Here is a 14309-nt window from a genome sequence, read left to right on the forward strand (position 1 = left end):
AAGAGCAACACGCAGCAAGGGAAACGACAAGGATATTTACCACGCGAGGAATATTTACCACGTTGAAAGAGCTCACTATCGATGCCAGCGGAGAAAGAGACCAGCGAAGAGGGAAATGGCAGAAAACGACAAGGATTCTTGTGCTACAGCAAGGATCAGACTGCTACGCAATCACAGGCGACCCGGACGCGATCACGCCAGTAGAGAGGGAAGCAGTAGAAAACGATAAAATGGCAAAAGATTCTTGCGCTGCAGCAAGAATTAGATTGCTCTTCGATTCGGTCGGCAAAAATCAGCAAGGATATGCAACAACTGGAGCATCATGCGACAACAACACAGCTTGTGGCAACAACACAGTTTATGGCTCTGATACCATGATAAGATTAAAAGGAAAAATATGTTGAATGGTATTCTATGTTCATTGTTAAAGAAAGAATCATTTACATTAACCCTAAATCAAAGAAAAAGGGAGTATATATACTCTAACACAAATGAAAAAAAAAATACTATACTACCCTTATAATAATAGTTAAATTACAGTATTTAACATCCTTTAGGGTACACATAACCAACCACTATATCCAAAACTCTTTGAAGCAGCACTAACCAAGTTAGCATGAATACTTCATTTAGAACCGGTTCTTCACTATCTAAAATAATACAAGGCACAATGCCATTTCCAAATCTACCAAAGCGTGGTAGCAAAAAAGAAATAAATCACCCAAACCAAGCTTGCCCCGCAATATATTAATAAAAAAATATCTATATTTTTATGTATTTATAAATCAGAATTAGATAAAAAATTTAAGGCATTTTCATCCATGTAAATGGTATGTATTTAACATTAATAAATTATAAATTTATATCATTAGTAGGTCATATAGAAACTTTTATGAGTTTAATATCAAATATCATCTATTTTTTAAATTTATCAGTTTAGTCAATTGGTCGAAATCAAAATAAAAAAAATCTTTATTTGTTTACAATTAAAATGTATCACGATTTTACTATATATATAGACAACTATATAAAATATAAATTAAGCAATTTGCAAAGAAGCTTCTATTGATTTGTAATCTACATGAGAATTCTCAACTAATTGATAGATGTGTGTGTCCTTCCATGCGAAATGAAACCTGAAATGGGGATCCCCTCCACAATTAGGACATTGCTGGTGCATCAATGTCAAATGATAAAAATGTAGAGTCAAAGGAAAAACTCATTTTCAACATATATATATATATATATATATATATATATATATATATATATATAGAGAGAGAGAGAGAGAGAGAGAGTCCCTCCATTGGCAAATTTCAACACCTTTTATCAGAGAATTAAGTACATTTCAGTGATGGAACTCTGTTACCGTTTATTAATCACCAATAGGAACAGAATTGCCTTTCATGAGGAATGATTATATAACTTTAGTCTTTGCTAATGATTCAAGGGCCTAAAATCTGCTATGCCGAAGTGTTGTGAGGTGATTGATGATCAAACCTAAATAGACCTTTAAACAAATATATATATATATATATATTAAATGCTCCCATCATCTTCAGTGCTCTTTTATTTTACTGGAATCAACAACTATCATCTATTTGACTCATTATTTCTAGTTTATTTATTTATTTTAGCTATAACACTTACAAGCTTTGTTGTATAAATGTATATTTCCATTGAACTCTACTTTTATTTATAAGTACAACCAAAAAAAATAAATTTTATAAAATTAAAAACTTAAATTCAATAAAGAGATAATAAAACTACATATAGAAAATATAGTTGATTCTGATCTATGGTTTTTTTTTAAAAACAAAGGGAATTATTGATATGAACTAATGAAAATTCTAAGATTTGTAGGATTAAAGAAATTTAATTTTATTTAATTTTAAATTTTTTTAGCTGCAAATGAAAAGAAGAGAATTCAAAGTTGGAAATTTATTCAAGTTGAATATGCATCTGCTGCTTAACTAAGCAAATTTAACCTTAAAACTATTTGAAATAGGTTATGTTAATTGGAATGTTATAAAAAAAAAATTCATTCATATTCTAAAAAAGATTCACAGCTTAATTTTAATTAAAAGTGCTTAGTATAAGGTACTCATTTTCTATTAAATAATTAAGATATATATATGTATTTAACTTTTAAATGTGAAACATTCCCCAATATATACATGTCCTTTTATTGTCATTATATACATTTAGATAAAATTTATTTAAGAATATAGCACATCTATATATATATATATATATATATATATATATATATATATATATATATATATATATTTAAGAATTAAGATAATACATAGGTGGTATAAAAAGGACAGTAATTAAATTATTAATACAGCTTAATTATTAAATATTATAAAAATATGATGAATTTGATATATAAATTAAAATATATTATTCAATTGGTGGTAATATCATTTAAAATTTATTATTGGGTCGACCCCGCCACGTGGAGATGTCCTATTGGTGGTAGATGCTGGAGAAACCACGTTCCAGTAAATGAGTAGGAATTGAAATTCTTTTGAATAAAATCAGCAACTTAGATAGCTAATAATTTTAGCTCCAAAAGAATATTTTCTTTATTAATTTTTTTGGTACGGATTCAGCACAAACAAAAAACATACATATAAAACAATCATGTGTATGGCCTTGGTCTTGGTCGGGTGTATATACAAAGTCTATGAACCAATCAAGAGCCTCCACATCAAGATGATTTAGGACTCTTTTATTTTATTATTATAATGTTAAATACAGAAAGATGAAGATAGATAGCAATTAGTATAATGGTTGACCAAACCAAGCCTCCTTTTTTAGAACAATGATTCACATCATGGCATGCGTGATGCATATATATATATATATATTATTTTTTTATTTTTTTAAAATTTAATCGGCATATTTAAAAAATATAGAGTATTTATGAAAATAAATTTTTATTTTTAAATCTATTTAGTCATTTCATTATTTTACCTCTTTTAGATTTGTTTCAAAATATAGTTTAATGTTTATAAATTACATACTAAGAATGGTCATTTTAAAATGAAAGCAAGTAAAAATAAAATATTTTCTTAATTTTAATATAATCTACTTTGTGTTTAATTAAAATAATTATCTTTACTCTTTTGCTTGCTTTAGCTTTTTAGGATAGCTTAATTGTAACAAAATTTAAATATTTTATAAGTACTTATATGTTGAGCAATTTTATATACTTTCATTTTAAAAAATTACTTCTATTATCATTTTGGTTAGACACTAGAATCAAATTACAAAAGTAAATAACCCGTCCTCCTCTCTTTGAAACAAGGGGTTATTAGAGCTCGCCAAAGTGCTTGGTACTACAATCATCGGAGGACTGAAGTAAATTAATGAAAATTAGGAAATTTATTTTTTACATGAGTTTTTTTTAGAGATCTATCAATCCATATTTTTTAGCAAAGTTGTAACTAATTTAAATGAGATTTTGATGCATAGAATAGATAAGATGGAAACTAAAAAGCCTTACCTCTTTACATATCCTTTTATACTCCAAACTTCTCTTTTTCACATTTGTCTTAAAGGAATACATGACTTCAATTAATATAATAACTCCAATTAAAGACCCTAACCCAAGAATTATGTCAATTTAGAATACATGACTTGACTTCATATATTCTGCTTTTAGAAAAACTCATATTTTTATTTTCTTACATATGACATTTAACTTGTTTGAATCATATAATTGAATGGTCCGAAGATCTTCAGGCAGGTTACATGACATAAATAGCCACTAATTTATGTATTTTTTTTTTCTATTATAAATGTGATAAACTCTCATCAATACAGTGGACAGAAAAATTAACACTCATAATCTCTCTAATTTAACAGATGAGTATTACCAATTATACCATTTTCGAATTTGTAATAGGGCTAAAATGTAAGGACAAAACCAATTGGTCTTGAAATGATTATCAAGAGAGAGAGAGATAGAAGGGGGAACTTACTATATGAGCTTCTAATTTTTCCAAGACATTTGTTTCATCCACTTCTATTGGGGAATTATATCTTTTAGTTGTTATGGTACTTTGAAGGAAGCACCTTTGCAGATTTTGCGCATGGAGAGGAGCCGGACTATAATTATACACTTGTTTTAAAACTCTAATATCAACCCCTTTTCTGACTCCTTTTATTTTTGAAACCTCTAACACCTTTATGCCTCACTTTTTAATTAAGTCCACACTCCCATTATTACATTCCCATCGTTCCATTTTCAAATTTGGGGTTGCCTGTTGGATAGGAATGTCACAATTCAGATGCTGTTGGATAATATCAAGCTTCAAAAGGGTAAGTCAAAATGCAGGCAAGCTAATTCATTAAAATCATGATTATGCAAGATCATTGTCTATAATATGGATGGCGGAACTAGAATGAGTATGAATTGAGATGATATTATTCTCTCCGTCTTATTTTGATAAGTTATTTTTTTCTTTTTTTTATTCATCCCGAAATATAGTCAAAATTATTTTCTAGTTGCTAGTTTGACGGCTAATTGTCAGAAATATCCCTCATTAATTGACTTAAGTATTACCACTACTAGTAAAGTCTTTCCATCTTGATTGGAATTGCAGTTTTTATGAAAGTGTAAGAAGCATATTTTTTTTTAAAAATGGTAAAAATTAAAGATTGATCTTCACTCTCTACGTCTTTAAAAAGTTTCTTTGATTTTTGAAAGTACATTGCAAAAAGACTAACTAGATGTAAAAAGTGATCAACCGTAGGAATTCTTGCAAAGAGAATAGTAGAAGCCTTTTTTGTTTAATTAACTTCTACTTCTTATAAAGATTTCTTTTTTTGGAGTCCTTTCTCAGCATATAACTATTATAGTTCTCTCTTTACTGTCCTAAACAAAATGAACAACTTAAAAGATAATTATCCATTTATTACATCATAACTAATTAATTTTTCTTTTGTGGGCCTTGATAAATTCGGCTAGACCCGCGCTATTGGTAGTCCACGTGTTTTATTTCCAAGCCTTTTACAGTCGCGGTCTATTTAAAGTCAATTTATGCATTTTTGGCTCAAGTTCTCCTCTTTAGCTATTATTTTCTGAAATTAGATAAGAAAACAAAAGTGAGATAAAAAAAAACACATATTTTTATATATTATGTATATAAAACATATGAATAAACTACTAAAATATCGTAATCATATATACATAATATCAACCTATAATGTAAGAAAGGTATTTTTAAAAGAAATGGCAAAAATTAGGGGCATCAACCGAGAAAACATGAATTTCTTAATCTTACATAAATTGAAAGTGCCTACGGAAAATGGGAATCTTTGGATTGAAGGGCACATTGCTTGATTTAAGGAACAACGTATTGGACAGCAATGCTAAGTTTCGAAACGTGTGATAATTATCTTATAACCTCAGCATTGATTGAAATGTTGAATGTGGAATAGCAACTCTATTGGGTAGATAATACTACAGAATTAAGAAAATTCAAAAGAACGAAAATGAATAATAGTGATTTTTGATTATGGAATGGCTGTGTCCTCAAATCCAAGTGAGAAGGTTTCAGAGCATGTCTTAGTTATCAGAGACTTCAATTTGATCCCGTGGATGTGCTAAAATCAGGTTCCGAGGACAAGAAACAGAAGCTGGCTAAGACTATCAAACTCATTCTGAAATACAGAGCCCTGCTAAGCAATGGGTCGATTCTATAGCATGAAGTTGGAAAAGTATTGGGCCCTTTTTGAAGCCCAAGGAATACGTAGATAGACAGACCCGCCTACACCAAGGCCTAAGAAAGGATGAAGCTAAACTGGCCACTCGAACCGGGACCAACCCGGACCGGCCGAACTCAATACCAGCACAGAACTTTAAGGGATAAGAGCTGGTTCAAAGTTTAATCTCTCGATGTACTTTGAACCGGCAGTTCCGGACCGGTTCGGACTGATGCAGGCCTTTGGCCAGGTCTAGATGAAGCGGCAGAAGAATAGAATGAACAAGAACCAGGCAACTTTATTGCCAGGAATCCTGGTTAAGATATACTTCAGTGCCTAAAGCTGAAGTTTCCATATGTAAACAGTTAGCTAGCAATATGTCCCATCCCGATTGCATCCCCAAATTATCAAATTCCATTAAAAAAATTCCATACCAGAACTCGATCAAATATTCAATACCAAGAACAAGGGACGTATTTCTAAATAGATTCCTTTAAACAGCAAAACAAAAACTAAAAAAATGGCCACAGTAGGCAATTGTTTTGAAATATCAAATGTGTCCACTCTTCGAAGAAACAAATGCCCTTAACCAGTAATTTAAGATAAAGTCACTGATGAAAGCAGTAGCTCCTATTCAACTCACTACTAGTATCAAATGTATTTATAAAAATCTAGAAATCAACCCGACCCATCAATTTTACCAGGAGATTCAAGCAATAATATGCAGGTGACAGGAATAGTTCATTTCAAAGTGATAATATTTGTCATGAGAATACATTAATCTATCAGAGTGCAAGTTTCTCGAAGCTTGAATGAAAAATATAAGCAGTAAAAGGGATCAAAATCCCACAGCCAATAATTTTTCTACAGATCCAGATAATAATAAATGAAAGATCAAGACCGGGGATCATTTATCCGACATATTGAGGCAAAAGTCCACTAATGTAATGAATAGAAAACAAAACAAAAGAGGATAGAATACAGTAGAGAGATATAATAATAATACCATAACTGTCATCTTAGTAGAGAGTGTTAATACATATCTGTCATCTTAAAAGAGTGAAATTATACAAGCTACCAACATTCACTAAGACTACTAGCATATGTCAATTCAGATATGAATAGAACAGCAGACACAAAAGTAGAAGCACATGGACTGTGACCTAAATGAACAAACAGCATTTGATGTTTAGGCCCTTTCACCACGAATTCGCCTAGCAAGTTGGATGTCCTTAGGCATAATAGTGACCCTCTTAGCATGGATGGCACAGAGATTAGTGTCTTCAAATAAACCAACAAGGTATGCCTCCGCAGCCTCCTGAAGTGCAAGAACTGCATGGCTCTGGAACCTCAAATCCGTCTAAACAAGAAGCAGAAACGAGAATAACATTAATGGCCAACTTACAAACAGTTAATAAAAACTGTGATTCTGCAACAAATATTACCTTGAAGTCTTGTGCAATTTCACGAACAAGACGTTGGAAAGGCAGCTTGCGGATCAAAAGTTCAGTGCTTTTCTGGTATTTACGAATCTCACTATTGAAAATACATGGAAACAGATATATTAATGACCAGAAAATATCAGAACTTCAAAAGAAAACCCAATGGCATAATAAGAAGTGAATGGTAAGAATGAAACCCATACCGGAGAGCCACAGTACCAGGGCGGTAACGATGAGGCTTCTTGACTCCACCAGTTGTGGGTGCAGACTTCCTTGCAGCCTTCAATTTCAAAATAAGAATCCAATTATGATATTGCAAACATTGCATATACAGTGACTCAATACCATGCAAATAATAGTGTACCCTCATTAAGCTAAAGTTGTGACTGCAAGAATTTAAGGCCCAGATACATGGACAAATCAGTTTCTATCCCCCTAATATTGCAGTGGATGGTGATAACTGTTGAACCACACGACTCACCAACAGCATAAATTCGGACTCCTAATAGGAGAGCAACTCATATCTGGCTCATTCTGCTAGCAATAACACAACATATGATGACACAAACTAGAAAAATTACTAGTACTTCAATTGAACACCTCCATTTGCTCGAACATGCATCATCATAAGTTATATATTTTCTCAATGTGCAGTTTGAGTATGGTATAACTTAACTGTGTTCCAAATTGCTATGTGTCATCATATAGTTGCAGAACCTATAGATCACTCATACTACCCAAGTAGTAAAAAGAGTCACGAAATTATTGAACTGCAGATGAGTGATAAATGACTTCAATAACTCACCAACAAAATTAATACTATACGCAGAAAACAGGCAGTCCAAACTAATTTCCTTTAACTTCCGCTTGTTACCTATACATTTTCATCAACCAAACAAGACCCATGCAAATACGCATTCATTAATAATCAGAACTACAGACTCCTATAATATACATCGCCATGGAGCCCTAAAAACAAGTATAACAATTCCAAGAAACCTAAGCCAAAAAAAAGGCACACAAATAGTAACTGCAATTCGAAAGCAAAACCAAATTTTAACCAATTAAAATCCAAAAAGAAAGGCAATGAATATACACAAATTGACACACAGCAACGAAACGAGAGAGAGAGAGAGAGAGAGAGAGAGATGCCTTAGTAGCGAGTTGCTTGCGAGGAGCCTTCCCGCCGGTAGATTTGCGAGCGGTTTGTTTGGTACGAGCCATGTTTCACCTGCAAAATTTGGAACTATCAAATTAAATTTCAATATAATCAGGAAGAGATCGGAGAATAGAGGAAACAACGACCGATCTAGGGTTTTGCAATTTTCTCCGAAAGAGGCAAACCTTTCTTTTCTTTTGTTTTTTTTTTCTTTTTCTAATTCGAATTTTGAAATGTGACAATTGTGAATGAGACTTGTTTGTGCGGTCGTTCGCTTTTATGCTGCGGGTTTGGATCTGTTAACGACGCCGTATGGATCTATTAAAGTAATAAAAATATATATATAAGCCGAGTTATTTATTATTCCGAGACGTTAAAGAGAAAATAATATTGGCTAAATCCATCTTTATATTCATAAATTTTGATTAATATTTTAATTTTTTTATATGACTTAATAGACATTTGAACTTATTTTTTGTTATAATTTTATACTTTTTGATATATCTCTTCATCCAATGCGTCCACGTATATTGCATGAAAGTGTTTAAATATTACCAAAACATAAAGCTTATGCGTATATTAGAATAAAATAAAAATTAAAAATATTTAAATATTAAAAAATAAAATTCAAGTACTTATTAGGCTAAATTAAAAGTTAAAATGTTAAACTAACTAATCGATACAAGTATATGAGTATAAATATATATTTAGCCAATAATATTTAACCTTATTATTATGAGAAAATTACCCCATTTCAATAAATATTGACGAAATTTATCTGTTAGTAAATTAATAAATTTAATTTTTTTTACTAGTTATCCACATAATTAGTTTTTCGGTAATTTTACATTTTTTCTTACAATTTTTAAAAATAATATTGTGAAAATTATTAATAAAATTTTATCTATGAATATAAAGAAATATACTTTTCAAATTTTTATTTAAATATTATAATATTTCAAATAAAAATTACGAATAGAATATCCATTCATAACCATTAATTTTTAAAAATTGTATGAAAAATATTCTCAAAATTTTTATTTCCATCATAATAATAAATTATAAAAGATAAAAAATAATCATTGTGGCTTCCTTGTCACTTTTGCTCACATCTCATATTCTCTTTTCATTTTTTATCTTTTACTTGTACTCTTTCTCTCTCCCTTTCTCACTTATTGATTATTTCTTTATTCTTTTCATCACTTATCAATTATTAGGCATAATCACATATATAAAAAATTCTCTAATTTTATATATCTTAGTAAATTCTATCAATTTTATATCACATGAATTTCTATTTTTTTTTATTTCTAAAATACTATCCAATAACTTGCATTTTGAATTCATGATTATTTTACTGACTGTAATTTGTTTTCAGAAAAAGAAAAATGAGTCAGTAAATAATTGTTGTTTCATCCACTTAAGTAAATAGTGTCTTTTGCTACAAATTTATAATATTACATTCCTTTCAAGCATTCCACTGAATATACAATAAGATATATTATGTTTTATTGAATCAATCAAAGCGTTGTAAACTATCACTTTGAACTGCAATACAATAAGTATTAATTGTTGTTGCAGGCACTTGACCTAACAAATCTAATGAGCCTAAGCAAGCAAGTTATTAAGATTTGGTTCATGCATTTTATAAACAATAGTTGAGCATTATCAAATAAATCTAGTATTTCAAAAACTATTATTTTTAATGGGATCATCATCAAACATTTTCTAGGCACTATCGATGGTGTTCCATTTGAATTATGTCCAGTGGACAGTTTGAGAAAAAGATGTTTAAATTTTAGAATAATTTTTATATAAATTAGGTGTATACACCACAACTAATAGAAAAGTGATACATATTATGAGTGTTCACACTTTATAGATTTATCATCTATCGATTTGATGTATAGATAAAAATATATACCAAGTCTAGATATAAATTTTTTAAAATTTTAATGAAATAAAAAAGTAATAAATTGAGCGAAATTTAAGATCCGTGGTAGTGGTACTTTTTAAAAAAAGAGATATATGCTGCCATCTCTTATCAAATGGCATTCTTGCCCTAGAAATTATTCTCATCTACCCTTCATTTAAATTGTTCAAGCAAAAATACATATCAACAAAAAAATCACTTCTTTTAAACTCTCGATGGCCGTATTGACATTAGTATTTAATATGCGAGAGATCCACGTGACATTCCATTTACCATCTTAACAATTAGAATTATTATTTTTAACCAAATATTAATAAAATATAAAGTTTAAACATTCCTAATTTATTGGCAAAGCACGAATTTATATTTAATGATATATTGTGTCAGTACAACTATTTTATCTGAATTAAAAAATCAACTTAATTAGGCTTTGTTGAATGGCAAAAGAAATGTCATGTATATCCATATATTTAAATACTAATGTTAAATGAGTATTATCATATCATGTTAGATAAAATATAGCAACCTATTTTAACTGGCCGTCCAAAATTATTAAAATATTTATATTTTTAAAAATTTATTTAAATTAAAAGAATTAGGATGCTCAATATATTATAAGGTTTTGATTTCTTATACAAATATGAATTTTTATCTCGAGTTTTATTTATCTTATTTCTTCTTGGATACTTTCTTTTCTGTACTTACTAAATTTAAATTTCTCATACTTCCTATCTCTTCTTCTTTTGTTAGTTAATGGTCCTTTTATTTTCTTTAACTTTGAAATATAATATTAATTTTCTTTTTCTTTTATATTCTTTTTAATTTAAGCCCTTGGATTCGCTGATGCCTGACAATCTTAGCCAACTGTCCAAGATACATGCATGAAACATGGCCAGTGCCAGAATTTCCATAATCATCCATAGCAATGCGACACGTAACTTTTGCCATTTCCACGTGGCTTAAAGCTAACCCCCTTGATCAACGTTCAGAATCTTCCCTGCATCCCTAATCTTAAGTCATCAGAACCATATATTCAACCCAATTTTTATCATCAAAATTGAAGTTGTTTTGTTTCCTTTTAAAATAAATGAATAAGAGAAAAGGAAAATTTACCCAGAAGCCAGGAACCAAAATTGAGTTTCACTTTAACTCCTGAAAGACGCTTGCATACATGAGAAAGAGACCGAACTCCCAAGTGCAGAGCAAAACGCTACATTATGGATACCAAACATAACATTTGACCCTTATTTACAGAGACATACCTACTGGGAACACTATTATCATTGACTACAATTACCAGACCCTAGTTTATACATTTCAAGAAGCAACAGCAACAGCAGCTTTCTTGGTTCTTTTCGCAGCAGGGGACTTGATTGACTTGGGCTGTTTAGGTTTAGCAGGAGTTGTTTTCTTTGTCTTTTTAGGAGCTCCAACTTTCTTTGTTGCTCCTGCTGCTGGTTTCTTTGCAGCCTCAGCTTTGTTAACAGACCGTGTCTTTCTTGTACTAACATTAGCAGTTTTGGGCTGTTTAGGTTTCTTGTCTCCTCCTTTTGCTGCTTTTGGAACTTTGGTTGTTCCCTTCTCTTTCTTGTTCGACTCGGATAACTTATAAGAAGCCCTGATCTTGATCAACTTCCCTCTAGCAGCAGAGTTTTTCAGCTGTAAAGCCAGAATTTTCTTGAAGTTTGAGGGTAATACTGCCTTGTGCTTCTCTTCCATATATTTAGCTATAGCATACGGGCTTGATCCGGACTTTTCATTCAAGGTCAAAAGAGCTTCTTTGATCATCTGGGTCATAAAAAAGATTCAACCTTTAATTATTATAACAAGATTGAAGAAAATAAAAGGTCAGAAATATGCATCAACATAGCTTAAAAGATTAGAGACTTACCTGAAAATATGGAGGATGAGAAGCAGTTTTGGGCTGTTTAGGTTTCTTTTCTTTAGGAGCCTTAGTTTTCTTTTCCTTCACTGGCTTCTCTGCCGGCTTTGCTTCCTCCTCAGCCGCAGGAGGTGGCTGCTCAACGGTGGCAGCAACCTCTGCTTCTTTATCAGTTGCCATAGTGAATAATCAGAGAACCTAACAAAGAAAGAAAACAGTCACCGGGTTGCTTTCTTTTGAGGTCATCTTGCAAGGGCAGTTTCTATTTATAGCAAGGGAAGTTTTTTTGCTCAAGTAAAGAGAGTGTTATGATTGGCCAAGTTTAAGGGGTTTAAGATTGCCAACGTGTGTCAGGAGAGATCTAGAACGTACACGTGTAACTAAATCAGAACGTTGTTTGTTATGCTTTGTTTGCTTTGGTCCTAATAGTGCGTGAATAGTAGGCAGAGATGTGTCATTATTATGGATAGAACCTCCACCACGACCTACTAGAGACACAGCTTTTGGTTTTTCTTCTTTAACAAAAGTTTTGAGTGCGGAGGATGTGTTTTTTGGGGTCAATTTGGGACTCAAATTTCCTGGGTGTTTTTGGGTTTTTAGAGTTGAAATTTTTTTGAGCTTGAAGAGGAGAAACTGTAGATTCTAATGTTTTTTAAATGGGGTTAAGCGGTTGCCATTTGAGTGTGAATTTAGGGTTTTGGTGAAGAAACAGTGCTTAGTTGTTTCCTTCTTTCTTGTTTTTATTTCTCTTGTTTGTTCTACTTTCACTTTTGAGCCATAAAATTCTATAGGTCTTCTTAGGATATGTTTGATTGGGGGGTTAAAGGAATATTTACTCTCATTTATCATTATTTGATATGTATTCCTATTAAGAGATTAACTATATAATCCTGTGGATCAAACATTATTCTATTTATTATAAAATGTGTATCTGGTTGAACTCTTTTTTCCATTTTCCCAAAACAAAGCATTGAATAGAGTTTTTCTTTTTTTTTTAAAAAAAAATTAAAATTAAAATCAGTTATACAGTCGTTGCACGAGCACGCAATTACACAAAACAATTATTTAGAAATGCAAACATTGGACTATTGCGAGCACAAGAATTATACTCAATTGGAATATAATTATTTTACTAAAACTTGTAGACACCCACATTAATTTATTTACTTTTTTTAATTTATGAGATTTGTTTATGTAATAATCTGTTTCACGCTACACTGAATCACAATGTAGGAAGAGTTCTAGAATTAATACATTTTTTTATTTTGTTTTACATAAAAGCTTAATTTTTAATTTCCACAAAAGGAACATTTCTCCATCTTTTTTTTATGACTTAATTCCAACACTTCACTTTTTGATTACTTTTGCTGCTGCTTCTTTTTCTTTCTTGATTTTGTATATTTAAACAGTGTTTAAATTTCCATGACTGGAACATAAGATAAGAAAAGGAAAATCTTAAGAGTTTTTTATTTATTTATTTTTTATTTTAAATATACGGTTGGGATTAACTTAAAACCCATCTAGTCTAATGAATCCATAGATTAATGTGGCGAAGAGTATTTTCATAATTAATGATGATAAAAGCAATTGATTCTATGTTAATTCACCAAATATGACAAATTTATCAAGTAGCACAGCTGGTGCAGCAAAGCAAAGTTAAATGCTAAATCAATCACAAGTCTACAAAGCCGTTGATTCTTTAAAGAATTCCTATTGAAATATGTTCTCACCTTAACAAATATGTACTTCCACCAAAAACTGAGTACAACTTAGAATTAAGAATTGGTAATCAAAAGCTAAAAGGATCCCATGCTAAATAGAAAAACTAAAACTCCTAAATAGAAAATAAAATTACTGAACCACGTCATGCCTTTCGAGGCAGGTTTGGGTCACAACACAAGTTCAAGCCTCTCTTCGCGAACTGGTTAGAAATTTTATTTGAATTTTTCATCAAAAGCACGGTCAGGACTATAATTTTGTGTTCAATATTGTGACAGATTATTGCTATGTTTGGTTAAAATTTATAAAAGCAATTCATTTTATTTGAAAAAAAATATATGAAAAAATAATAAAATTAAAAAAATATTTTAATATTATAAAATGCATTGACTTACTGATGTAGAATTCATTTGAAAATTCTACCTATTTTATTAGGATTTAGTTTATCTATAA

The 14309-nt window shown here is 30.6% G+C and overlaps 2 protein-coding genes across 2 annotated transcripts; both read right to left on the minus strand.

The window, feature by feature from the left end:
- Positions 1–6713: 6713 nt before the first annotated feature.
- LOC8258257 (histone H3.3) lies at positions 6714–8572 on the minus strand. Its single transcript, XM_048374740.1, has 5 exons — positions 8508–8572; positions 8316–8394; positions 7367–7443; positions 7167–7257; positions 6714–7081 (listed from the first exon to the last, which is right to left on the minus strand). Exons 2-5 carry the CDS (start codon positions 8385–8387, stop codon positions 6911–6913), a joined length of 411 nt encoding a protein of 136 aa, XP_048230697.1. The 5' UTR covers positions 8388–8394; positions 8508–8572; the 3' UTR covers positions 6714–6910.
- Positions 8573–11378: 2806 nt separating this feature from the next.
- On the minus strand, positions 11379–12394 carry LOC8258337 (histone H1). Its single transcript, XM_002531473.4, has 2 exons — positions 12147–12394; positions 11379–12043 (listed from the first exon to the last, which is right to left on the minus strand). The coding sequence occupies exons 1-2, from the start codon at positions 12315–12317 to the stop codon at positions 11573–11575; spliced, it is 642 nt and encodes a 213-aa protein (XP_002531519.1). The 5' UTR covers positions 12318–12394; the 3' UTR covers positions 11379–11572.
- Positions 12395–14309: the final 1915 nt, after the last annotated feature.

Source organism: Ricinus communis, chromosome 5 (genome assembly GCF_019578655.1).
Source record: "Ricinus communis isolate WT05 ecotype wild-type chromosome 5, ASM1957865v1, whole genome shotgun sequence".
NCBI lineage: Eukaryota > Viridiplantae > Streptophyta > Magnoliopsida > Malpighiales > Euphorbiaceae > Ricinus > Ricinus communis.